The 25,128-nt window shown below is 73.4% G+C and overlaps 2 protein-coding genes across 6 annotated transcripts; both read right to left on the reverse strand.

The window, feature by feature from the left end:
- Positions 1-1,078: 1,078 nt before the first annotated feature.
- On the reverse strand, positions 1,079-8,397 carry SLC39A3 (solute carrier family 39 member 3). 2 transcript variants are annotated; one of them, XM_070058575.2, is made up of 4 exons: positions 8,280-8,397; positions 7,187-7,620; positions 3,287-3,996; positions 1,079-2,391 (listed from the first exon to the last, which is right to left on the reverse strand). In XM_070058575.2, coding segments are annotated over exons 2-4 (921 nt in total). In that variant the 5' UTR covers positions 7,397-7,620; positions 8,280-8,397; the 3' UTR covers positions 1,079-2,390. The 2 variants fall into 2 exon arrangements, with proteins under 2 accessions (XP_069914676.1, XP_069914675.1); XM_070058574.2 differs by lacking the exon at positions 1,079-2,391 and having other exon boundaries at positions 3,283-3,996.
- A 2,550-nt stretch (positions 8,398-10,947) lies between these two features.
- On the reverse strand, positions 10,948-23,082 carry SGTA (small glutamine rich tetratricopeptide repeat co-chaperone alpha). 4 transcript variants are annotated; one of them, XM_070058583.2, is made up of 12 exons: positions 22,923-23,082; positions 18,158-18,290; positions 17,480-17,586; positions 17,018-17,105; positions 16,533-16,632; positions 15,100-15,204; positions 14,681-14,819; positions 14,123-14,185; positions 13,683-13,720; positions 12,683-12,772; positions 12,295-12,402; positions 10,948-11,561 (listed from the first exon to the last, which is right to left on the reverse strand). In XM_070058583.2, the coding sequence occupies exons 2-12, from the start codon at positions 18,255-18,257 to the stop codon at positions 11,438-11,440; spliced, it is 1,062 nt and encodes a 353-aa protein (XP_069914684.2). In that variant the 5' UTR covers positions 18,258-18,290; positions 22,923-23,082; the 3' UTR covers positions 10,948-11,437. The 4 variants fall into 4 exon arrangements, with proteins under 4 accessions (XP_069914684.2, XP_069914682.1, XP_069914681.2 ...); XM_070058581.2 differs by having other exon boundaries at positions 12,295-12,412; positions 22,923-23,081; XM_070058580.2 differs by having other exon boundaries at positions 17,018-17,102; positions 22,923-23,057.
- Between the last annotated feature and the right edge of the window lie 2,046 nt (positions 23,083-25,128).

Consider the following 25,128-nt stretch of genomic DNA (forward strand, 5'->3'; position numbering starts at 1 on the left):
GCCCCCGCGTGGGAGACCTGGATGGAGCTCCTGGCTCCAGCTCTGGCCGTTGCAGCCATCTGGGGAGTGAACGAGTTGATGGAAGACCTCTCTCTTCTCTCTCGGCCTTTCAAATAAATAAATCTTAAAAACTAAAAAACCACCAAAGGACCTGGCACCTCGAGTCGGGTCCCTGCCCACCTGCACCCGGACGCCGACATGCTGGGAAGCCGTGGCCCGGCCCCTCCCCCCACCCTGAAAGGTGAGGCCACGGACACTGGCGGGGTGGATGCTGCAACACCGGGGGCCCTTTACAGATGGCCTGGTGGAACCTGGGGCTGGGGACAGCGGCAGGACAGCCCTGGACGTCCCCAGGACCGAGGGGAGGGTGCCTGCTCCAGGGGCCACATCGCCTGGCCTGTGCCAGGCTGGACTTGGAGCCCAGCTGGCCCCCGAGGGCCCCCACCCCCATGGAGCAGTGGCCTCCGCCGTGCGTCACGGGTGTGGTGCTGCCCCCGGCCCCCATGCGCTAGCATCACCTCCACCCCGGCCAGGCCCCCGAGGCGGCTGCGCTCCCACCCCGAGGGGCTGCAGGCCTGGGGGCGGCCGAACCAGGAACTGGGGGCGCCTGCCACGCCGTGCCACACCTGGGTGGAGCCCAGCCACTGCCGGAGGCGTCTGGGGGGCTGAGCCGGCAAACGGGAGCCCTCTGTGCCGCCTGCCTTTTGTACAGACGAAGTAAAAAACCCGCGGGATGGGCGCCGTGGTGCCCTGGGTGGACAGCATCCCACAGACAGCACTGGCCCAAGGCCCGGCCGCCCCACTCCCTGCCCATGCACCCGGAAGGCAGCAGGGCTGGCCCACACGGCCCCTCCGCTCCCGTGGAGCCCCGGGTGGGATTCCAGCACCCTGGTTTCGGCCTGGCCCAGCCCCGGCCCGACAGAGGGGCGAGGTCTCTGTCCCTCTTTCAAATTCAGTCGCTGATTTGTAGAAGCTGGACAGCGCGGCCCAGTCTGGCCTTGGCATCCCGGCAACGGACAGCCCTGCCCCAGAGCCCCCCCCCCGCCCCGAGCCCTGGAAAGGCACACACGGCCGGAGCTCGGGGTGGACCCGTCTTTATTGATGCGGACCACCGGCTTCCGGAGGCTCCCCCTGCTCGGGCCCGCGCTGCACAGGCGGGCTGTGGGCCCCTGGCGGCCGGGGCAGGTCTTACAGTGCCGGGGGCTGGGGACCGCGTCCCATCCGCTGCTGGCTTTCCTGGGTCCGGGAACAGGTGCCCCTGCTCCCCGTTCCTGCCTGGCAGAGCCGCCAAGACCGTGGCCGCCGACACCCGTGACCACAGCTGACCTGAGCTGTGGGCCGGCCTCTGGAGGGAGGGGGGAAATGCCACTGTGGCCTGTGCCCACGTCGGGCACCCTCAGGGGGTGCAGAGCCAGCCACGGCCTCCCGAGGGAGGCTTCCCCCACCGGGCGGGGGCCCCAGGCCCAGGTGGTGCCAACTACGCGGCCCGGGCAGCACCTGGGCCTGCCCTCGGTCCATCTAGGGCCTGCCCGGCCGCAGAGGACAGGAGGCCTGGTGTGCTGGGTGGACGGAGGTGGCCCAGCTGGCAGCTCAGGTGTCCGGACTCCAGGCGGCCGCCGCAGCCTCTGTCCGTCTCCCCGAGCTGACCACGCGCAGGCGCTGATCCTGCCCCGCCCCCCACGCCAGCACTCCCTGTCCTGGTGGACACAGAGGTCCCGTTGTCCAGTGGCCCCCCCAGGGCAGAGTCAGTGAGGGATCCCTGAGCAGGTGATCCCGCCACAGGCCCCGCGGCCGACTCCCGTCCGGTCCTGGGCAGAGGCTGGCTCGGGAGACCGGACAGTGCAGACCCAGTCACTCAGGCGGAAGCGCTGACGGCCACGGGGCGCACGGGGCCTGGCGGGGGCCCCAGCAGGGCCTGCTTCCGTGGCGTCTGTCCAGCGTCTCTGCTTTGAGCTGACCTCTCGCCGGTCGGCCCGGCCCCCTGCGGCCCCCGGGAGGTGGGGAGCCCGGGCTGACCGCTCCTCTGGCCACAGCAGACGGGGGTGGGGGCGCCGTCCGGATGCTGGTGGTCTGGCGGGCAGCGGCCGCCGGGTGGGCCGTGCTCCGGGGCCCCAGCCCCCGGGTCCCCCCCACGTCGCTGGTGGAACCCTCAGGTGGGGTGGTGGCGGGAGACGGGCCGGCGGGGGGCGGCCTGCGTCCCTCGGGGACTCTGCTGTCCCTCAGACGTCTCCCGTGCGGCGTGGGGGTGCCCTCAGCGTGGTCTGCAGGGCGGCTCGGGGCGGGCGGCTCAGGGCGGGGCCGCCTTGCGGCCGGCAGGCTTCCTGGTGTCCCGGGGCTGTCGGGGGAGTGGGTGGTGGGCAGGACGGGGCGCTCGCCGACTTCTTCTCGTATCTGGCATCAACAAGGCGGGGCTACTGAGCTGGGGACCCCGAACCCCCCTGTGGGTGCCCCTAGCCCCCACGGCGCCCAGTTGCCGTCACTGGGCCGGGCGCCCTGGGGACAGGGACAGCAGGACGTGAGCTGAGCACACAGCCACAGGTCTGGGTCGGGCTACGCAGAAGTTTCTAGAAACGGGCCTGATGCACCCATCACAACGCGGCTGGGCCCCGCTATGGGAGAATGGGGGCAGGGCCTCGGGCACACCCCCGGGGCGCTGGGGTCAGAGCCACGGCCCTGGCTCCCCGGGCTCCGGGAACCACACCCAAGGGGCCGGGGTTCCAAGCTGCTTCCCCAGGTGCCTGCCGGGGCGCCACCCTCACTCAGTGCAGGGCCTCGGGGGCCCCGTGCCAGGCACAGGACACCCAGGGCTAGGGGGCCGGGTGGGGACCCGGGAGGCGAGGAGGCCCGAGGCCCAGGGACGGGGTGAGGCGGCCCCTCCTGCTGTGCCCGGGAGGCTGGAGCCGGGCAGGCAAAGCCCCTGGGGAACGCAGCGCCGCCCCTCCCGACTGTCCCCAGACAGGAGGCCCGGTTGCCACGACGACGGGCTGGGCCGCCCAGAGGTGGCTACGGGGCGGAGCCCAGGGCTCCCGGCTCCCCAGCGCCTGCTGGCTGTCCCCGCCCTCCCGCACCCCCAGGGGCAGGGGTGCCGGTCCCCGCGCACTGTGTGTGTGTGTGCCGGGTTGAGAGGCGCCGGCCCAGCCAACCACAGCTAAGCCCCAGCCCTGGCCTCCCGCCACGGCAGGGTCGGGGGACCACCGGGGGCTCCCGAGGGCTCCGGGAGAGAGGACGCCCTGGCACGCGTGTCCCCTGGAGGCGCGCGGCCTGGGCGAGGGCAGCGGTCACTCACCACTTGAGGAAGACCATGGCGGCCAGCACGGCGTAGCCCAGCACCAGGAAGAGGACCCTGAGCAGGCGGTCGCTCTTGTCCTCCAGCTCCTTGGCCAGGACTTCCAGGAAGGTGACGAAGAGGAAGGTGCCGCCCGCCAGGCCCTGCAGCAGCACGGACACCACGCTGCCCGCCAGGCCGCGGGCGCTCTCGATGCCCAGGCCCGCGCCGATGCCCAGGGGGATCATGGCGCTCACCGTGACCGCCAGCTTGGCCGCGTGCCGCAGCGGCACGGCGCTCCGGGCCATGCTGACGCCCAGCGCCACGGCCACCAGCGTCTCGTGCACGGCCACGCCCACGAACAGGCTGACCACACGCTCGCCCTCCTCCTGCAGGCCCAGCGCCAGGCCCTCGAAGACCGAGTGCGCCGACAGCGCCGAGACCAGGCTGAGCAGGCGCAGGGGGCCGGCGCCCGGCAGCTCCTGCGCGCGCAGGCGGGGGCCGTGGGCGTGGCCCCGCGCGCCGGCCATGAAGGGGCTCTCGTACTCGGAGTCGCTGCCCGCGTCCGAGCCCGCGTTGAAGGTCTCCAGGTCGATGAAGGGCGGCTTCTCCTTGCGGAAGGTCAGCACCAGCTGCTCCAGGAGCAGGGTCAGGAAGAAGCCCAGCAGCATGGTGGTCTCGGCCAGCGGGTAGTCGGTGCTCACGTGGGCCAGGCTCAGCACCCGCTGCAGCTGGGGGCGGGGCACGCGGGCGACAGTGGTCAGGGTGCTGGCCCCGCCTCCCAGCGCCTGGGCTCCGGCCCCGCCCCCGGCGCCGCTCCCCGCCAACGCACACCTGGGGGGCAGCAGCGGGCCCAGGTGCTGGGACCCCCACCACCCAGGGAGGAGACCCGAGGGAGCTCGCGGCGCCGGCCAGGCCTGGCCCAGCACAGTAGGGACTCTGTCTTGTTGCCCCTCCAATACAAAAAGAAAAAGGAAAAGAAGAGGTGGGAGGGGTGCACCCTGGTGGGTTACACAACCCCAGAAACCTGTGCCAGGAGAATGGGGAGGCCCTGCCCCCTGCACTGGACCAGCAGGGGTGGGTGGGCTGCGCCCCAGGCCCCGCCCCCTGCACAGGACCAGCAGGGGTGGGCTGTGTCCCAGGCCCCGCCCCCTGCACTGGACCAGCAGGGGTGGGTGGGCTGTGCCCCAGGCCCCGCCCCTGCGCTGGACCAGCAGGGGTGGGTGGGCTGTGCCCCAGGCCCTGCCCCCTGCACTTGACCAGCAGGGGTGGGCTGTGCCCCAGGCCCCGCCCCTGCACTGGACCCGCAGGGGTGGGTGGGCTGTGCCCCAGGCCCCGCCCCTGCGCTGGACCCGCAGGGGTGGGTGGGCTGTGCCCCAGGCCCCGCCCCTGCACTGGACCAGCAGAGCGCAGCCCCAGTTGGAGCCTCTGCAGACGGATCTAGGTGGCGCCTCCCCCAGCCTCGGGCGCGGAGGCCCCGCCCCCAGCACCTTGAAAGCTGAAGGTTGGGAGCTGTGGTCGCAGCACAGGTGACCGGTCACCAGGGTGGCCTTGCACATGGCCGCCAGGCGAGTTCCTTCGCACGCAAGAGTGGACAAGGCGGGAGGGCGGGCGCGGCCAGTGAGGCGGGCTCACTCCCACGCCCGCCCACCCCTCCCTCGGGCTCAGCGCCTGTGCCACACGCGGGGGCGGGGCCGGGCACGGCACTCGGCGCAGGGATCGCGCCAGGGGTGCCGGCATTCCACACTGGAGCGCCGGGTTCGAGTCCCGGCCGCTGCTATTGCATTCTGGGAGGTGGTGGTGCCGGCCCGAGTGCTGGGGCCCTGCACCCACGCGGGAGACCCGGATGGAGCTCCTGGCTCCTGGTTCTGGCCTGGCGCAGCCCTGGCTGCCGTGGGCAGGGGAGGGGGGTGTGAGCCAGTGGATCAAAGGCCTCACCCCCCCCCCCCCGTCTCGCCTTTCAGTGACATGAAACGCAGCTCTGTCTCGCGTGCCCAGCGCGCGGCTGCCAGTTCCCCACCCGGGCTTCGGGCTCCCTGGGCGTGGCCAGAGGCGGCGGCACCGCCCCTCCCCTCTGGCAGCTCTGAAGCCACCCACCGAGCCCTGAGAACGCGCCGCCCCCATCTCTGAAGGCCGCAGCCCCGCGGGGAGGCAGAAAGCTGGGGGCTATGACGGCCTGGGCCTCAGCGGACGCCCCGCGGGCCCAGGTCCTCCGGGAGAGAGCCCGCCGCGATGGGCACCTCGGGAGAGGCTCAGGTGGCCAGCCCCGGGCAGGCCCTCCCCTGGCCGCTCTCCGGGGAGGGGGAGGCGGGGCCGGAGGGCCCTCCCCGCCCGCCACTGCCCTGTCCCCCAAACCCTCTGCTTCCTCTCCCGCCACACGCGTGCACACACAGGGACACGCGTGTCACACAGGGGAACACACACGTGCCACCCAGGCACACACGTGTGCACACACAGGCACACACGTGGGGGGGTGAGCTTCACCGCGGCGGCCCCGCCCCTCCAGAGCACACAGGGCGCCGCGGGGGGGGCAGCCCCTGGGGTGGGGCCATCCTGGGCGCTCCCTGGCCCCGCCCTGTCCAAGCCATGACAACCACAGATGTCCCCAGACGTGGCCCGGTGCCCCCAGCCCACCCCGACCTCCGTGGCTAGGCCGCCGTGGGGAAGCCGCCCAGCCGGTTCCCTGCACGACGGCAGCCACTCCCGAGGGACGGCACCGATCAGGTGACAACAGGGACCCTGGGGAGCTGGGCGGGGCCTGCGTCGTGCGGGCGAGGCTGAGGTTCCACCTCCCCGAGCAGCTGCGTGCGTGCCCCAGGCCTCGCGGGGACGACACACGCCTGGCCCGGGCTCCCGAGTACCACAGGTCCACGCCTGAGCACTGGTTCCAGTCCCGGCTGCTCCACTTCCCAACCAGCTCCCTGCTGTGGCCTGGGAGAGCAGTGGACGATGGCCGAGTCCCTGGGCCCCTGCCCCCGCGTGGGAGACCCGGATGGAGCTCCTGGCTCCGGCTGCTGCGGCCACTTGGAGAGTGAACCCGCGGATGGAAGAACACCCCCGCCCCGTCTGTAACTCTATCTCAAATAAAATCTTTTTTAAAAAATCAGAAGTATTTCAGATAAAAAGAAAGAAAGAGAGAGAGAAAGAGAGAGAGAGAGAGAGAGAGAGAGAGAAAGAAAGAAAGAACGAATGAACCCAGGCCCGAGCCTGGCCCTGCAGGCCGACATCTCGCCCGCGGCCGGCACAGCCGCCTCCCGGCAGCCGCACGCACAGGGTCCCAGGGCCCTGCCGGCTGTCGGTGGGGGACGGCTCGCAGGTGGGGGGGCCATCACACAGTGTGGCCGTTTGCTTCTCAAGGTAGGGGTGGGGGGGCCAGGCCCACCTTGTGGTTCCTTCGGGGTGAACGCCAGGGCCCCCGCACCAGGCGACAGGTGCACGCGGCCCCCGGGGCTGCTGGGCAGGGCTGACGGGCTGGGAGGGGGGCCCCGCAGGGGAGGGGGTGGGGAGCAGGACCCCCGGGCTCCGGGCAGGACGGGGCGGGAGGTGGCGCTGTCCCTGCCCATCACCACCTGCTGTGTCACGCTGCCCAGGACAGGAAGCAGGCGCCGCGGGGGGCTGCCCAGCTGCGGCCCATGGCGGGGGGCGGGCAGCGGACGGGCGCCAGGGCGGCCCCGCCAGGCTCGTCCCCGCTGTGTCCCTGCGGTGCCTCTGCCCGGAACGGAGCTGCCGGCCGCACGCACGCGCGGGGGACCTGACCCCGGCTCCCGGCCACGCGGGACGCTGAGCGCAGAGACCCCAGCCCGGGAGACCCCTGGAGGGCGACCCCAGACACCGCAAGCCCCGCCCCCGCCGTGATCGGGAGGCCTCGCCGGCCCGCTCGGCTGCGTCCCGGTGCGCCCCCGGTGCGCCGGGGGCCCTCACCTTGGCGCGCACGGCGGGCAGCAGGGCGTTGAAGCAGGTGGCCAGGAAGACGCCGCCGCCGAAGCTGTTGCAGAGCGCCAGCACCTTGCGGGGCCGCGGCGCCTTGCCCGCGTCGGCCTCCAGGAAGCGCACGGGCAGCAGCGCGCCCAGCAGCATGCACGCGAACACGCCCGCCATGCACAGCAGCTTGGCCACCAGCAGCTCCGTCATGGCGCCGGCGGGCGCGCGCTCATGGCCCGTGGGGACGCGGCCCGGGGCTGTGCGGCACCCACGACCCCCCGCGGAGCCGCGAGCCAGCCTACACCGAAGGGAACAGAATCCGGCCCCTCGGCGCCCGGCAGCTGCCGCGTGGCCACCGCGTGACCGGCACGGACACGTCCATCGCCGCGCGGGACGTCCCCGAGGGTGGTCCGGTCCAGCGGCTCCTCGGTGTCCTGAAACAAAACGCACCTTCCTTACCCCCGGGCGGGAGCTGGGCCTGCCAGGCCTCTGCCGCCCCCGAGGCCGCACGGGCAGCTGCTCCTGGCCCTGCCCCAGGGCCTTTGCACGGGCTGCCCTCGGCCTGGAGCGCCGCCCCGCCCGCAGCTTCCAACCCCACCTCGGCCCACTGCTCCCAGGGCCACTCAGCCGTGACCACCCGGGCCCCACGATGGCCCAGAGGCCGGGCCGGCCGAGCACGCGGGAGCGGAGGCAGCCCCCCGCCCCCGCCCCAGCCCCCCGGGGTCCCGCCCCCTGGGCCACAGAAGCCGCCCACCCCTGTTCTCGGTACATTTATATACATTTAATATATAACATATACATACACCCCTTCCTCCAAGCCAGGAGCTCCGCCCAAGGCAGAGCTACTAACGCATGCAGCAGGCGCCCAATAAGCGCCGGCCGGGGTGTCTGGATGCCCCAAGACCTCAGGGTAGGGGTCCGGGTGTGCTGTAGGCCCCCAAACCGAGGGCTGCTGGGGCTGGACCGCCAGGAATCGGCTCATTCACCCTCAGCATCTATTGGGCGCCTCCTGTATGCCCCGCGCTGCCGGACGCCAGAGCCAGGCTGCGGCTGGCGGGCGGGCAGCGTCCGGCGGCCCCCAGCCCGCACGTACCTCCGTCCGGCCCCTACACACCGCCAGCCAGAGCCGGCCCCCCTCAACCGCCGCGCTGACCGGTGCCCAGCTCCGCGGCCGGAGAGGCCCCGCCGGCGCCACCGCCCACGGCCCGCCCACAGCCCGCCCACGCCCCTGCCTATTGGCGTACCCGAGCGCCGCCGGTCGACCGCCCAACGCCATTGGCTTGTCTGGCTGCTACTCACCCAGCGAGTCCGCCCCTCGGATTCGCACGGGGAAAGCTTCCTTCCGCGGAGCGCAGCCACCAACCGGCCCCGGCGGGAAACGCGCACCATCGAGCCATAGTTCCGGGAGGGTTTGACCTCCAGAGCTGTCCAGGGGCGCGTGGTGCTGAACTCCTCTGGGACGGAGGCGTGGCGGTGGACAGGGAGCGATTTCCCACGCACACGGTCTTCCCTCGGCTTCAGCAGCAGGCTTACAGGCTCGGGAAATCTCTGGCGATGGACAGAACGAGTAAGCTCAAGAACTGTGTTGTGCCTCGTGGAGGCTGCCATCGTCCCCCCGTGTCCGCGGGAGCCACACAGCTGCACACGTCGTCCTGTGTGCAGTGGCCTGTGGATGGCTCGAGCCTCCTCGTGCCGTGGGAGCTGTGGTCGGGGTTGTCCTGCCCGGCCGCCCAGGGCTCTGCGAACGCTCGCCGAGAACGCAGGCGCGTTTTCCCCAGATGGTTTTATTTTTTAATTAATTAATTATTTTTATTTTACAGTGAGAGAGAGAGAAAGGTCTTCCTTCCGTTGGTTCACCCCCCAAAATGGCCACCACGGCCGGCGCTGCGCTGTTCCGACGCCAGGAACCAGGTGCTTCTCCCCATCTCCCGTGGGGTGCAGGGCCCAAGCACCTGGGCCATCCTCCACTGCACTCCCGGGCCACAGCAGAGAGCTGGCCTGGAAGAGGGCAACCGGGACAGAATCCGGCGCCCCGACCGGGACTAGAACCCGGGGTGCCGGCGCCGCAGGCGGAGGATTAGCCTAGCGAGCCGCGGCGCTGCCCCCCCCCCCAATGGTTTTACCCACGGTGGCTGAGGAGGGTGAACTGCGTGAACGCTTGAAGCTGCGTAGCGGCGTCGCCCACAGGGAGGCTCCCTCCCACCCTGGGCATCTCGGGAGTGAACGGTGGCAGGACCGAGCGGCTGCTTCGTGAGCCGGGAAGTGGAGAGAGGCGAGGCGGGGCCAGCCTCTCACACGAGCTGCCTCCGCGACCAAAGGGCCTCCCACTTCCTGAAGGCCCTGCCACCCGCAGTGGCACCAGCCTGGTGGCGGGGGCTCCTGGGGGACACCCAGAGCAGCACCCACACCGCAGCGGTAGCATGTGGACCGGAGTTGTAATCGGTTTTAAGTCACTTCCAGCCCCTGTGTGAGGACCGCCACGCTGTCACAGGAGGGGGCAGAACAGAAATCGGGGAGTAATTAGGGATCATTTGCATAGGAGCTGATGAGAGTCTAGACGGGGTCACGGAAGGTCACGGAAGGTGGCTCAGGTCTGCCGAGGGGGAGGCAGCAAGCCCCATGCGTACTTCCATCCCCCCCTTTCCCAGGTGCACCTGCTGCATCCGGGACACAGGAGGGGGCAGCATCGAGAGGCGGCCACGAGGCTCTGGGTGGGACCCGTGGGGGCGCCGCAGCCACAGCACCGGGGCTGCCCTGCGGGGCTGCGCACTTCGGGCGTCCGTTCATGCAGGTTTTTGCGACCTCGTGGACACCACGACCCGCGTCTCCTTCAGGCACAACCGCGGGAGTCTTACAAAAGACCAGCAAGGCAAAACGGGGAAAAATCACACACGTCCCGGGCGGTATCGACTGTCAAGTCTCCCACGCCGGAGAGGCTGGGAGGAGACGCTGGCGACACAGGAGACCTCGGGGAAGGACGGGAGGCGGTGGGGCCAACTAGGGCCGCTCGGGCACCGCCTCCCGTCCCGCGGCGCGTGGGTGCCAGTCCTGGCTCCGCTCGCTGGCCGAGGTCGCGCGGTCCCTGCCACGCACGGGGAGACCTGGATTGCGGTCTAGGCTCTGGGCGGTTAGCTCGGTGCGGGATGGGCTAGCGGTGGACCGCTCCCTCTGCGTCTGGATCTGCGGCGTTGTTAGAGCTGCGCCCCCGGCGGGGCCGGCTGGGGCCGGCTGGGCTGTCAGTCTGGGTGCCTGCGCTCTGGGTGTCAGTCTGGGTGAGCGGCACCAGGTGCGATAACTCGTGTGTTTAGGAGCGGCTACGTTAAAGTTGGATAAAAAGTGTAAAACGCACGAGGGAGGAAGGGGGAGAAGCAGGGACGCCCCCTCTCCGTGCACTGGCACGCGCCCCTGCCCCACACCCCTACGGTGCCCGCCAGGCTCCTCCGGTCCCGACGCGCTCCTCTCGGGAGCTGCAGGTGCGTGGGGGCCCGCCCACGTCTGGAACCCGCCCGGCTCATGCTGGGACCGTGAACCCCAGCCGCTGTTCCCGTGGTCGGGAGAGGGATTCCCGGAGATCCGGCTGGCCCGTGCGGGGCGCGGCAGCGTGTCCCCGGCCACCCCGGCTGCGGGCTCTGGGGAGGCCCCACGCGGCGCCACAGGGTCTGGGGGAGTGCCCGGGGCTCATGCAGCCACCTGCGCGGGCTGGGGTGGGCGCTGCAGGACCCCCACCCACTCCCTGAATCACGGAGGCCACGCGGCGCGAGCAGAGGTCACGGTGTTTATTCCGCGCGTGGCCGGCAGCACCCTGCCCCCCACCAGCTACCTGGGACCCGCGCGGCCCAGCCCCACACCGCCCGTGGCCTCCCGGCGCCTCCACGGCTGTCCCGGCCCCGAGCGCTCGTGGCCAAGGTGGGCGGTCGTGGGGCAGCTGCGGGCCGAGCGCGGGGCCTGTCCACGGCCCGGAGGCCGGCGCCGTGGCGGAGCGGGGCGGAGCCCGCAGCTGTGGCCGCGAGGCGGTCAGGGCGGCCCCGGGGCAGCCCCGGCCAACGGCCGCTGGCAGGCGCCCCATCAGGGCTCCTCGGGAGGAAAGTTCTCGAAGGCTGCGGGTGGGCGGGGCTGCAGAGGAAGCGCCGGAAGCCACAGGTGCCCCCCCCCGCTCCTCCCCCAGAGCGGTGGGCGGAGACTTCCGGGCGGAGGGCGGTGCTGGTCTGGACTCAACTTGCTGGCTCTTCTCTCCGGGAGGGTCTGGGGGCTTCAGAGGACAAGGGGGGGCCAGGGGACACAATCCATCTGCGCATGCGGGTCCGACTTTCTGCTCTCGGGCAGTCCAGCGAAGACGGCAACACGCGGGGCCGGCGGCCAGGGGAGGGCGGGGCGGCTGCAGGGGAGACGGGCGCTCAGGGCGCAGCCGGCTCGGGGGGAGGAGCCCGACGCCCCCCAGCAGGGCAGAGCCCCGCCCACGCTGGCAGGGGGCGGGCGCAGGCTGCTCTGAGTGGGGCCAGCAGCGCCAAGGCGGGGGGGGGGGGGAGTGGGGCAGGGGTGCCTGGCAGGTGCGTGACACACACCCCACACCCGCCCCACACCCGCCCACGGCGACACCCCCACAGCCCGCCCCACACCCGCCCACGGCGACACCCCCACAGCCCGCCCCACACCCGCCCACGGCGACACCCCCACAGCCCGCCCCACACCCGCCCACGGCGACACCCCACAGCCCGCCCCACACCCGCCCACGGCGACACCCCCACAGCCCGCCCCACACCCGCCCACGGCGACACCCCCACAGCCCGCCCCACACCCGCCCATGGCGGCAGCCCCTGGCCTCGACCCGCTCCTCTGCACCCCGTGTGTGTGTGTGTGTGTGTGTGTGTGTGTGTGCGTGTGTGTGGCCGCCCTGGCCCCCCGCCCCGCCCCGCCCCGCGCACCCTCACTCCCGCGTGTCTGTGTGTGGGTGTCTGTGTCAGCCCCCGACCCCGCGCCGCCCCGCGCACCCTCACTCCCGCGTGTCTGTCTGTGGGTGTCTGTGTCCGCCCCCGACCCCGCGCCGCCCCGCGCACCCTCACCCCCGCGTGTCTGTCTGTGGGTGTGTCTGTCCGCCCCGCCGCGCTCACCGCTCACTCCTGCTGCTCGTCGTTGCTGGCGCTCGGCGTTCGGCTCCGCATCTGGCTGCGCAGCTGCTCGATGAGCTCGGGGTTCTGCTGCTGCATCTGCTGCGCGAACTGCTGCCCGCTGCGGGGACGCGCCGCTCACCGCCCGCTCACCGCCCCGCTCACAGCCCCGCCCCGCAGGGACGCGCCCCGCCCCCTGCGCGCCCCGCCCCCTGCTCACTGCCCCACCCTGCAGGGCCACGCCCCGCCCCGCCCCGCAGGACCCCGCCCCGCAGCTCACCGCCCCGCCCCGCAGGACCGCGCCCTGCCCCGCCCCACCCCGCCCCGCCCCACGCATGCCCCGCCCCTCGCCGCCCCGCCCCGCCCCTCGCTGCCCCACCGCTGCACTCACGCCTGGATGAGGCTGGCCAGGTCATTCTGCGAGGGGCTGGTGCCGGGCGTGCCCAGGGGGTTGTGGCCGCCGGAGATCATCCCGGACATGCTGGGGGGGGGGAGCGTGACTCGCCGCGGCCCCGCCCCCCCACCGCGCCCCGCCCCCCCCTCGGGAGCCTGGTTTCCCAGGAGTCTCAGCGGGGGCCACTGCTGCCCCAGGCGCCCTGGGTCGTGTCTGCGGTCGCCTCCGGCCGTCAGGACTGGGGGCGCTCCTGGCGCGGAACTGGGGGGACGTCAGAGGCGGGGCTCACGCCCTGCAGCGCCCAGGTCCCGTCCAGACCCAAAGGTAGACAGCAGTGACCTTGGCGTAGCGGGTTAGCCGCCGCCTGCCCCACCAGCATCCCATGTGGTGCCGGTTCGTGTCCCGGCTGCTCTACTTCCGGTCCAGCTCTGCTGTGTCCCAAGTGCTGGGCCCCTGCACCCGCGCGGGAGACCCGGATGGAGCCCTGGCTGTCGTGGCCACGTGGGTGGTGAACCAGCAGACACACAATCTCCCGAACAGAAATCTGCGGCCCAGACAGGACAGGAAGCCCAGCGCGGAAGCCCACGGTGTCCGGCAGCACGCCGGGGAGACCCCCCCACGGGGAGCAGCACGCGGCCAAAGAAGGGGAGACCCCCCCACGGGGTCCAGGCCGAGGCTCTGCCGCTCGCTGTGGCCTGGAGGGACGGAGGACGTCAGCCCGGGAGACACGGGGCCCCGGCCACACGCGTGGGACGGAGGACGTCAGCCCGGGAGACACGGGGCCCCGGCCACACGCGTAGGACGGAGGACGTCAGCCCGGGAGACACGGGGCCCCGGCCACACGCGTGGGACGGAGGACGTCAGCCCGGGAGACATGGGCCCCGGCCACACGCGTGGGACCCGCGGGCGCAGGTGCAGCGGCAGGAGGGGCTCTCTGGGCTGCCGGGATGTCCTGGAGGGGGGGAGCGGTGCCCACGGGGGCGGCGCCGTCACTTACAGCTGCTGCAGCTGGGGGTTGTTCATCAGGTTGGACGCCTGGAGGAAGCACGGGGAGTCAGGGCGGGACTTCCGGCCCGCGCCCAGCCCCCAAAGGAGACCCCGCCCCCGCCCCCCGGCGGCCCAGGGGCTCCCGGAAGGTCAGTGCGGGGCCTCTGAGCCCGAGCCCCGCCTGTGACGGCCCAGGCAAGAGCAGGCCCCAGGCCGAGGCCCTCGGGGCCAGGCCGAGGTGGCCGCTTGGCCCCCACGTCCCACGGCTGCGAGGCCCAGCGGGAGGAACGTGGGTGTGCGGGGCGCAGCGCCGCCCCCGGGGATCCTGGGGACGGCCGTCCCTCCCACGCCGAGGCCCCTGCTCCAGCCCCTGGGGGTCGGCTCTGGGGGTCCCGCGCGGGCCAGTGCCGAGGAGCGCCAGTGAGACGGGCGGGCCGGGGGGCTCGTTACCATGCTGATGAAGCCGGGGTTGCTCAGCAGGCCGGCGATGTCGAAGCTGCCCACGCCGCCGCTCTGCGGGCCAGAGAGCGCCGGTCAGTCAGTGTGGCCCTCGGGGGTCAGCACAGGGCCACGGCCGCGGGGGACGCAGGCCCCCGGGTCTCACGTTCTGCCTCCGGGGCCGGGCCGGCCGCCGGCTCCTCCCCACGGTGGCTTCAGTGTGCAGCCCGGGGCCTACCCCCCACGGCCCCTCTCCTGTCCAGCACCAGGGCAGGCGGCACTGCCGGTGACGGCAGCCCCGCGCCCCAGGGTCACTGCAGGGCCGGACCTGAGCGGCCGCGAGCCCTGCCTCCGGCCTCTGGTGATGCGGGACTCCAGGGTCGCCTGCCTGCCGGGCGCTGCAGCCTGTGCATGTGGGCAGCCCCCACCCCCCGCTGCCCGACTCGCCGGGCCCCACCCGCCGGGCCCCACCCCTGCCCGCCCCTCACTGGGCCCCACCCCGCCCCGCCCCACTCGCCGAGCCCCGCCCCTGCCCCTCACTGGGCCCCACCCCCGCCCCGCCCCACTCGCCGGGCTCGGGGCCTCCCGCAGCTTCAGCTCCGCGATCTTGAGGTTGGACTTGTAGGTCTCGTTGTCGGGGTCCAGCTCCAAGGCCTTCTTGTAGTAGGCCACGGCCTCCGCGTGCTTGTTCAAGCTGGACAGCGCCAGGCTGGGGCGAGGGGGCGGGAGGGGAGCGTGTGGGAGGGCCCAGGAGGACCCTCTGTCCCCCCACGCCCTCAGCTCCGGCGCCCAGCAACCCCGAGCTGCCCCTCCGGCGGCCGGCGGCAGGTGCGCGGGGCGGAGCCTGCCGTGACCACGTGGTGCGTGGGCTCCCAGCTCCTAGGACTTCCCTGGGAGGAGCCGGTTCTCTGGCATTTGTGAGGAGCCCTGGCACTGCCCAGCTCGCTCGGGAAAGGGGCGGGCGAGGGGAGGTCCCGGGGGGCACTCACCCCATGCGGCCGTAGGCTTTGCTGTAGGACGGGTCTATGCCGATGGCGCGCTCGCAGTCCTGCACGGCGCCCGCGTAGTTGCCCAGCTTGCTGTAGGCTGCGGCTCTGGGGGGACAGGCAGGGGCGGTCGGGGCGCAGCCTCAGCGCCCCATCTGCAAAGCGGGCCGTGGCGAGGCTGTCCCAGGGGCCGGCCACGGAGCCGCAAGTCCAGCGGGCAGGCACTCGAGGGCCGGGGAGGCCAGCAGCAGGACCCTGCTCGGCCACCTCCCAGCTGTCACGACCGTGCGGGGTCCGTTAGGCGGCAGCCCCAGCTTGCCACGCCCCGTGTGGTCCCGGGGACCCCGTGAGCTCACCCCGCCGAGGGGGCTGCAGCAGGAGCGCGCCGCGCACAGCCGTGGGGGGGCCTGGCTGCCGTCCGTGACCGGGTTCTAGTCCCACCCCCGCACTCCCATCCAGAAAGCAGAGGGGCCCGCACAGTGACACCAGCACCCCCCGTGGGCACTGGTTCGAATCCGGCTGCTCCACTTCCCATCCGGCTCTGCCGTGGCCGGGGGAAGCAGCGGAAGGTGGCCCCTGCACCCGCGTGGGAGACCCGGATGGACTCCTGGCTTCAGCCTGGCCCAGCCCTGGCCGCTGCGGCCACCTCCCTGTGACTCTGCCTTTCAGATACATGAAATAAACTTGCAGAGAGAAGCGGAGCTGGCCCTGACCCTCTCGGGGACGCCGCCCAGAACCGGGGACGCCAGAACCGAGGCTGGGCCGTGCGGAACCCGCTCACGTCACAGAGGTGGCTCGATGCGTGGGACGGGCCCAGCCAGAGACGAGGGTCATGCGGGGGCCCCCACCCATGGTGACCGTGGGTGCAGGGCCTCTCCAAGGAGCCCCGAACCACACAAACGCTCAGAGTGCGGGGGCACAGCCGGCCCGGCTGCCCCGGCGCAAGCGCGGACACGCCCCGAGACCAGAGAACACGGCCGAGCTGCAGCGGGGGGGGGGGGGGCGCTCCCGGGGCTCCCGTGGGCAGCAGGGACCCGAGCACTGGGCCCTCCGAAGCAGGGAGCCGGGCCAGGCCCTCCGTCTGAACCGCTGGGCCGGACACTCGCAGTGTCACACGCGTGACCCAAACGCTTCAGTCGGGAGCTTTCCAGGCACCGGGTCGGTCCGTGGGGTGCACGTGACCCTGCCCAGGCCGAGGGGGGGCTCGGTGCACACGGGACGCTGCCCGGCTCTGGACCACCTGCCCGGCCTGACCCCTCCCCCCGACCCCCTCCCCGTTCTGACCCCTCCCCGCTCTGACCCCCTCCCCGCTGACCCCTCCCCGCTCTGACCCCTCCCCACTCTGACCCCTCCACGCTCTGACCCCTCCCCGGCTCGGCGTCCTGTGCGCAGCTGGACCACCGACCCCTAGCGGCCCCGACGCCCGCCGCGCGCACCTGTTGCAGAAGTAGACGGCGTTGGCCGGGTTCAGCTCGATGGCTTTGCCGTAGAAGTGCACGGCGGCTTCGTAGTTCTCCCCCTTCATCTGCTCGTTCCCTGGGGACGAGGGAGACAGGCCCGCTGCCCCGCGGCACAGCTCGCGGCCCTGGGGGCGCCCACCCGCCCGGGGCACAGCGCCTCCGGACGCTCAGCTCCCCCCAGGCCCTGCCCACTGCCCCCGGCGCGACGTCCGCGGGGCCCTGCACGCAGGGAGCGTCGGAGCCTCGCCCGCTCCTGGCTGCGCGGCGACCACGCTGGGTGTCCCTCGTCCCCCACGTGCGGACGCTGGGGCCGCTCCCCGGCCAAGGCTGCCACAGCTGCGGTGACCTTGGCACGAGGCAGCACGGCCGTGGGCCCCGGGGATCCGGGGGATCCGGGCAGCCGGGGGCTCCGCGTCTCCACACCTGGGCTAACCCCGCCCCCTCCCCTCGTCCCCGCCCACCTTCGGTTTTGAGGCGCTCTGCCTCCGCGTAGTCCTCCTCCGAGGGCGGGGTCCGCTCGGGGCTCCTCGGCTCGGGCTGCGTCTCCTGCTGCGGCCGGGGTCAGGGCTCAGACCCTCCCCGGCCAGGGGAGCCCACCGCGCCCCTGCTGCCCGGCCGAGGTCAGCGCGCACACCCTCCCCTGCCCCTCCCCACCCAGGGAGAGCCACAGCGCCCCTGCTGCCCGGACCAGGTCAGGGCGCACACCCTCCCCGCCCAGGGAGAGCCACAGCGCCCCCTGCTGCCCGGCCGAGGTCAGGGCGCACACCCTCCCCGCCCAGGGAGAGCCCACGGCGCCCCCTGCTGCCCGGCCGAGGTCAGGGCGCACACCCTCCCCTGCCCGTCTCCCGCCCAGGGAGAGCCCACGGGGCCCCTTGCCACTGTTCTGAGGCTGGGGAATGGGGGCCGGGTGGCCCCGGGCTCACCTTGCCGGTGGCGGCCGCTTCAAAGATTTCCGGCAGGGTCTGGGGCAGCGCCAGGTCGCTGTCGTCCACCGTGACCCCGAAAGCCGTCTCCAGGCACTGGATGGCGACTGTGGGGACAGAGGCCTCGCTGACCGCACGCCTGGGCGGGGCCTGCACTGCTGCCGCGGCTTTGGCTTTTTTTCACAAAGGACAGGTGGGGGTCCCCCAGCTCCCATCAACCCCAGGCTGGACACGGGCCCAGGGCACCGAGGGCGGTGGGCACAGCAAGGACACTGGTGACTTGGGGCTCCCGGTGTGGGGGCTCGGCCCTGCCGCACACGGCGGCGGGGGGTGGGGTGCTGGATCCAGCTCAGGACGGGTCCGCGCCAGAACCCCCACCCGGCCCGCCCAGCGCACTCGGCAGTCAGGGGCGTCCCGCGGGCGCTGTCCGCTCCGGCCTCCTCCACGAGGGGCCTGGCGGGGGGCCACTTCCTTCCCACTGCTGTGCCCACACCGCGCTGCCCAGCGGGCAGACAGCCCCAGGGCCGGCCATGCAAACCCCACGGAGGGCGCCTCTGGTGCCGGCGGGAGCAGCCGGCCCCGGCTGGAGGGGCCGGGGGCGTGGGTGCCCCTGCAGGGGGCACGGGCGTCCGCGTGGGCGAGCGCCGGGGCGGGGCGGGGCGGGAGGGCGGCGGGCACCTTCCAAGCTCTCCTGGGCGTCGGACGAGAGCCCGCCGTGCCGCAGCTGCTCGTGCAGGAACTGGATGATGGCGTAGGCCAGGCGCTTCTTGGTGTCCATCTCGAGACGGGGACGCCGGGCGGCTTCCAGCGTCTGCAGGTCCGAGCACAGGGCGTGAGTCCGGGGCCCAGCTGCGGGGGGCGCCGCTCAGAGCGCTGCGGCCAATCCCGCCCCCGCGGGGAGGGGCCAGTGCGGGGATCCACCCACTTCCCAGCGGAGCCCCGGGCGTCCGGAGGGGCGTCCGGAGCGCCAGGCGGCGGGAGGGGCAGGGAGCGCCCGGGCCGGGGACCTGGTCCTACGCCCCGGCGGCCGCCCCAGCCCCCAGTTCCCGCGTCCCCCCCTCACCCAGCACCTGGGGGCGGGGCACCGCCCCCCCCTCCTGGGGAGCCCGTGGGCTTCAGCCCCGTCTGCGGCCACCGGTGCCACACGCGCTTCTGCAGGGGAGGGGCGGGCTAGGGAGCAGCCCGCGGGGGGGGCGTCCAGGCCCACTCTGCCCCCCCCCCCAGCCTCCATCGACCCCTGGACACCGTCCGGGAGCCGCTGGACGCTGTGCCAGCCCACACAGGCGAGGTGCGGCCCGGGCCGAGCCCTCAGACAGGAGCCGTGGGAGCCGACACGCTCCCCGAGTGACGGGTGCAGCGCAGAACGGGGGCGTCCACGGGACACGGGGCCGGCCGGCAGCCGTGTCCCGCCTCTCCTGTCCTCCCGCCAGCTCCCCGCGGCTGGGCTGGCGGCCACCTTCCCAGAGGCCACTCCCTGGCCCTTACCCACAGGGCTGGGTGACCTTTCTCGCTACGACCGTGCCCTGGGGGCCCAGGCTGAGGGGGGAGTGGGAGAGGCGCGGTGCTGGGCACACGGTGGGGCCCAGTGAGTCCGGCCTGTGCTGTCCAGCCACCGACAGATGAAAGTGACGCAGGAGGACACCCCGGCCGGCACCCAGGAGGGCCGGAGTCCCCGAGCCAGGACGCGGCCTCGGGAGGGGTGCCCGACGCTCACAGGCCCCTCCCCGAGTGCCGGGTGCCGTCAGGGGCTGCCTGGGCTGGGTCGCCAGGGCGGCCCCGTAAGACCCGAAGCTTTGCACGCGGGACAGACAGGGAGCTGGGGGGACTGGTCCAGCGCCAAGGAGCGCTGAGGACGCCAGCCGCCACGGCAGCTGGGGCAGGCCGGGGACGCGGCCGCCCTCGGCCTAGGACCTGGGCAGCGGCTGCCCCATCCCCCGACCACTGAAGCCGCGGCGTGCAGGGGGCCCGGCTGTGCCACAGCGGCTACGGGCGCCGTGCACCTGTGCAGGGTGGTGGCGCAGCCTGTGTCGGGGGACACAGCAGCAGGTCCCGCGTGGTCGCTGGGCTGGTCGGGAGTGGCTCTCGCTTCTCCCAGGGAACGCGCGCTCGCCCAGGCGGCCCGAGAGGTACGGCCGGACACAGGGCTGCGTGCTGTGGGCGTCCACGGGCGGAGGCGGCCGCAGGCAGGAAGGGGCGTGGCGACAGCAGGGGAGCGGAGGGCAGGAGGCCACGTCCCACTGTGTCCTGGGAAAGCGAATTCCCTCCCCGCCACCCGGGGGTGGGAGCTTGGGGCAGGCTGGGGGCTTCCGCCCCATCTCGGCACAGTCGGGGGCCGGGCCCCTGAGCAGTTGGCCGGCGCCCCGCAGACAAACGAGGACCTCGATGGACGCTGTGGGGCCCACCTCAGCGCTCCGGACACAGGGGCCAGCACCATCCGGGGGTGTGCGCCTGCGCGGGGGGCTGCTCCCTGCCCCTCACCTGAGCCATGGGGGGGCCAGCACCATCCGGGGGGTGTGCGCCTGCGCGGGGGGCTGCTCCCTGCCCCTCACCTGAGCCATGAGGGGGTCCCGGGGGTCAGAAAACCAAGAGGCCGCCTCCCCCCTCGGGTGAGCCTCCGCGCCTCTGCGCTCGCCACCCCCTGCCGGAACACCACCCACCCCCACCGCGCCCCAGGCCTCTCCTGCCCCCACCTTGGAGACGGGGCCCTCGTGGCTGGCTGCTCCCTGCCTGCGCCCCGGGGGCCCCGGCCCCCCTCGCCGTCCCTGGCCTTGCGGGGCGTGGGCGGTCCGGCCGGCGGCGCTGGCCTTTCTGGAATGGGGGCGGGGCCCCTGCCCTGCACGAGGCTGAGCGGCGCCCCCAGCTCGCCCCATGAGACCCCTGGGTCTCGGGGATTCCACTGACGCCCCGGGCGCTGCACACACTTGACCTCACTCCGGGGGGGGGGGCTGCCTGCCCCTCACGCCTGCCCCCCTCTGCAGTCCCGCGTGCGCAGGGCGGGCCTCCGGGCCGGGGAGCGGCGTCCCGGCCTGTGCTCCCTCCGTGCCAGGAACAGCCCCGGCCGTGACAGCCGCGGACCGCCCCCGCCAGCCCCAGCTGAGCGCCACTGGCCAGAGAAGAGAGGCCGCCCGTCAGCGAGTGTCAGCGAGGCGCGCCCGCCGCCCGAGGACCCCTACCCGGGGGAGGGCGGGACCCGGGACTCAGTGCACACCCGCCAGGCTGGCCGAGCAGGAGGCCGGCGCCGCCGCCCCCGGTGCCCGCGGAACAATGGCAGCCTGTGGGCTCTGGCCGGGGGGCAGCGGGGTGGGGGGGACGGCACGCAGTGGCGGCCACGCCTCCTCCAAAGGCCACCGCGAGGCCCGGGCTGGGGCGCGGAGGCAGAGGCCAGGGTGGGCCGCCGGGTCCCAGAGTCGGGTCCCAGGTGGGCTGCTCCGAGCCCCCTTCCGCTGACTCTACCCCCCCATCCTGCCGCCAGAACTGGGACACGGCAGCCGCCGCTCGCTGCCCCCCTCCCCTGCCGTGCTGAGCACGGGGACCCCCCCCCCCAGGACACGTGGCTCCGCCCCTCCGCCACCCTGGAGGCGTAGCCACGCCCCGCGGGAGCCCCGCTGTGTTCCCGGGAGGCACCGGTGCCTCCGCGCGGAGTGCGGGCAGACGCGGGGTCCTCCCGGGGGCTCCGGGCGCCACCCAGTCCCGCAGCGTCCCCAGGAGAGAATCCCGGGCGTCCGCACGCTCCAGCCGCAGCCCCCCAGCTCTGGCGACGCCTGGGCCGGAACCCCTGCACCTGCTCCGTCCAAACCTGGGAGCTCCCGGGAGGTCTCCTGGGTCCCCCACGCCTGCCTGCCTCCCCCACTCGGGCCGGGCCGGGCCGGGCACGAGTGCGGCTGCAGCTCCCCAGGGGCCCCGGGCTGGGCAGAGCAGTCCCCGCGGGGGTCACTCGCCCTCCCAGGAACCCTCATATCCTTGGGCCAGAGGTCACGACCCAGCGGCTCCACCCGCAGCCCGGAGGGTGCCCGAGGGAGGAGCGTGGCCATGGGGGGGCGGATTCTGTTCACAAAAACTGTGGCTCCCGGGCCTGCTCAGCCTCCGGGCCGGTCACGACCAGGCTCCCCATTACACAGAAAGACGGACACGGCCCGGAGCCCCGAACCCAGGCAGGCGGGCTCGGAGCCGCCACTCCCATGGGCCCGTCTTCCCCCTCCGCACAAACCCGCACACACCCTGAGCACCAGGGAGGCTCGGGGCCACCCCCAGGCTATGCCCTGGGGACCGCAAGACTGGCACACGGGGTGCACCCCCTGCCCCGGCACCACGCATGGCCCCCCCCAAAACGACCCCGGGACAGGCTGACACCCCAGCTCCCAGGGGGACGCAGGACAACCCCCCACGCCAACATCGGACCAGGACGAGACGTCGCCCACGCGCTCCGGGCACCCGCCGAGGCGCGCTCCCCCTCCGACGGCGCGGGCGGCAGCGTCCAAGCGACCCCGGGCTCAGAGAGCTCAGAGGGGGAAGGGTCTGCCCGGGCAGCGCAGCGCCGGAGGGAGGCGGTGGGCTTGCCCGCCCGCCCCCAGCCCGGTGTCCACGGTGCCCGCTGCCCGCCGCGCCCCCGGCCCGGTGTCCACGGTGCCTCCTGCCCGCCCCGCCCCCGGCCTGGTGTCCACGGTGCCTCCTGCCCGCCGCGTCCCCGCCCCCGGCCCGGTGTCCACGGTGTCTGCTGCCTGCCCCGCCCCCGGCCATGCCTCCCCGGTGACTACGGTGCCCGCCCCGCCCCCGGCCCGGTGTCCACGGTGCCCGCCCCGCCCCCGGCCATGCCTTCCCGGTGCCCGCCGCGCCCCCGCCCCCGGCCCGGTGTCCACGGTGCCCGCCCCGCCCCCGGCCATGCCTTCCCGGTGCCCGCCGCGCCCCCGCCCCCGGCCTGGCGTCCACGGTGCCTGCTGCCCGCCGCGCCCCCGGCCATGCCTCCCCGGTGCCCGCCGCGCCCCCGCCCCCGGCCTGGCGTCCACGGTGCCCGCTGCCCGCCGCGCCCCGCGGCTCTCGCCCGCCTCCCGGGCAGGGGCTGCGACCACGCCGGGTTTCACGGCCCTGAACACCAAGAGGCTGGCCAAGGTCAGCCGCACACAGAGGGACGCCAGCCCCGACCGGACGTCCAGCAATCGGGGTCCCCGGGCCACTGGAGGGCCGGCTCCCCGGCCGCGGGCGCTCACTCCGCGCGGGGCGCTCTGCCTCCGCCGGCCCGCGGGCCCACGTTGCTGGGGCCGGGATCCCCGGAGACAGGCGAGGACCCTCCAAGCCATGCCCGACGCCGCCCGCTCGCAGGACCGCGGGAGTGGAGGAGACCCCGACCCCAGACTCACCTCCTCTTACGGGCTCCGGGGCCCCGTGAGACCCGAGCCGTGGACCCCTCCCCAGGCCCACCGGGAGGACGGCGGGGCCCCCCACTCACCTCTCCAGCGACCGAGCCCGGACCCTCCGACGGCTGCGCCTGCGCACCGCGGCGCCGCCGGCCCCGCCCCCCGGGGACGACGCACGCGCAGAAGGAGCAGGGCCTCGGGTTGCCTTCCTTCTGCGCAGGCGCGTCCGTGATCGAGGCGGGCGCGGGCGGAAGTGATGCAGTTGAGAGGCGGGAACCAGCTGGTCGTTAGGGCAACTGACCTCTGCGACCTCAGGGAGGCCGGAAGTCGCGCCTGACTGGCTCGCTAGAGCGGGCGTGGCGAGGAGCATGCTGGGACGGTGGAGGACTCCGGCGGGCGCCCCGCGCTGACCACGTGGTGCTGCCGGCTCGGGGCGCCCGGCGCGCGCGAAGGCCTCAGGGACCCCGCGCCTGGAAGTCGCTGCGGGGCGCGCAGCGTCCTCCTGCACTCGTTCGCCCGCCCACTCACTCGTTCGTTCAATCCCGGGCCCCGCTGGACGGCCTGGCCGGGGGTCAGCAGTGTTAATCCCGGGCCCCGCTGGACGGCCTGGCCGGGGGTCGGCGGTGTGCAATCCCGGGCCCCCCTGGACGGCCTGGCCGGGGGTCGGCGGTGTGCAATCCCGGGCCCCCCTGGACGGCCTGGCCGGGGGTCGGCGGTGTGCAATCCCGGGCCCCCCTGGACGGCCTGGCCGGGGGTCGGCGGTGTGCAATCCCGGGCCCCCCTGGACGGCCTGGCCGGGGGTCGGCGGTGTGCAATCCCGGGCCCCCCTGGACGGCCTGGCCGGGGCGGGGGTTGGCGAGTTGAATCCCGGGTCCCGCTGGACGGCCTGGGCGGGGGTCAGCGGTGTTGAATCCCGGGCCCCTCTGGACGGCCTGGCCGGGGGTCGGCGGTGTGCAATCCCGGGCCCGGCTTGACGGCCTGGCCGGGGGTCGGCGGTGTTCAATCCCGGGCCCCGCTGGACGGCCTGGCCGGGGGTCGGCGGTGTTCAATCCCGGGGCCCTCTGGACGGCCTGGCCTGGGTGGGGGTCGGCGGTGTTGAATCCCGGGCCCCGCTGGACGGCTTGGCCACTTCTGGTCCTGCGAGGCCGCGGCGATGGCCCAGGAGGGCGGGGGGAGAAGCTCCGGCTCCAGCCTGGTGCAGCCCCGGCTGCTGTGGGCGGTGGGGCGTGAGCCAGCGGGGGGAGCCCTGTCCCCCCCCCATCTCTCCCTCCCTCTCCCTCTCTGTAACACTTTCAAGAAAGCAAATTAATCTTTTGACAAAAGGGCGACGTTTTCTTTGGTGTTGAGTTTAATTCTAATGACCCCCCCCCCCCAGTGTTGTAGGCAGTTCGATGTATGTGTTTATACATGTGTATTGAAGGTTTACTGATTTATTTGAAAGTCGGAGTTACACAGAGAGAGAGAGAGAGGGGTCGTCCACCTGCTGGGTCACTCCTCACTGGCCGCACAGCCAGGGCAGGGCAAGCCAGGAGCCAGGACTCCATCCGGGTCTCCCACGCAGGTGCAGGGGCCCATCCTCCACTGCTTTCCCAGGCCACAGCAGAGAGCAGGACCGGAAGTGGAGCAGCCGGGACTCGAACCCGCGCCCCCGTGGGATGCCGGCCTCGCAGGCCGGGCGTTCGCCCGCAGCGCCGGCGGCCCTCGATGTCTGTTTTTCACACGCGCCAGCCTGCGTAGCCGGGCTCGCCCGCCGCTCCGGAAAAGCCTGTTGGAGGCCGTGCACCTGCGCCCTGTTGGCCATTGTTCTCTTAGTCGTGACTGAGCCACACTCCGCGGACACACGAGGCACCGGCCCTGCCGAGACTTCCTAAGCTGGTGCGGGGAAGCTTAATTAAAGTTTACCCGGATGCACAAAACGTTGGAACTCATTCCCACGCAGTCGTGGAAAAGTCCTTGGAAAACCCAATTATTAAAAAGCTACAGGCCGCCAAATAAAGCTTGTGCCCCGCGAGGGAGGACACGCGTGCCAGCAGCAAGCACGTCCACGCGCGCGCCTGGAGCTGGGCGGAGCTCGGCAGGAGAAGCCGGAAGCGCGAGTTGTGTGCGGTTCCCATGGAAACGCGCGTCCCTGCCCGCCAGGCGGGGCGGGGCGGACCCAGGCCCCGCCCACACGCCGGGGAGAACCAATAGCTCGGCGGGAGGGCTGCTGCGCGTGCGCAGAGTGCGCCAGGAGGCCCGGCCCCGTGGAGTGGGTGGGCCTCCGGCGCGCGTGCGCCCCGCCCTCCTGCGCACGCGCTC

Source organism: Oryctolagus cuniculus, chromosome 16, assembly GCF_051225735.1.
Source record: "Oryctolagus cuniculus isolate XC-2025 breed Fujian yellow rabbit chromosome 16, ASM5122573v1, whole genome shotgun sequence".
NCBI classification, from domain to species: domain Eukaryota; kingdom Metazoa; phylum Chordata; class Mammalia; order Lagomorpha; family Leporidae; genus Oryctolagus; species Oryctolagus cuniculus.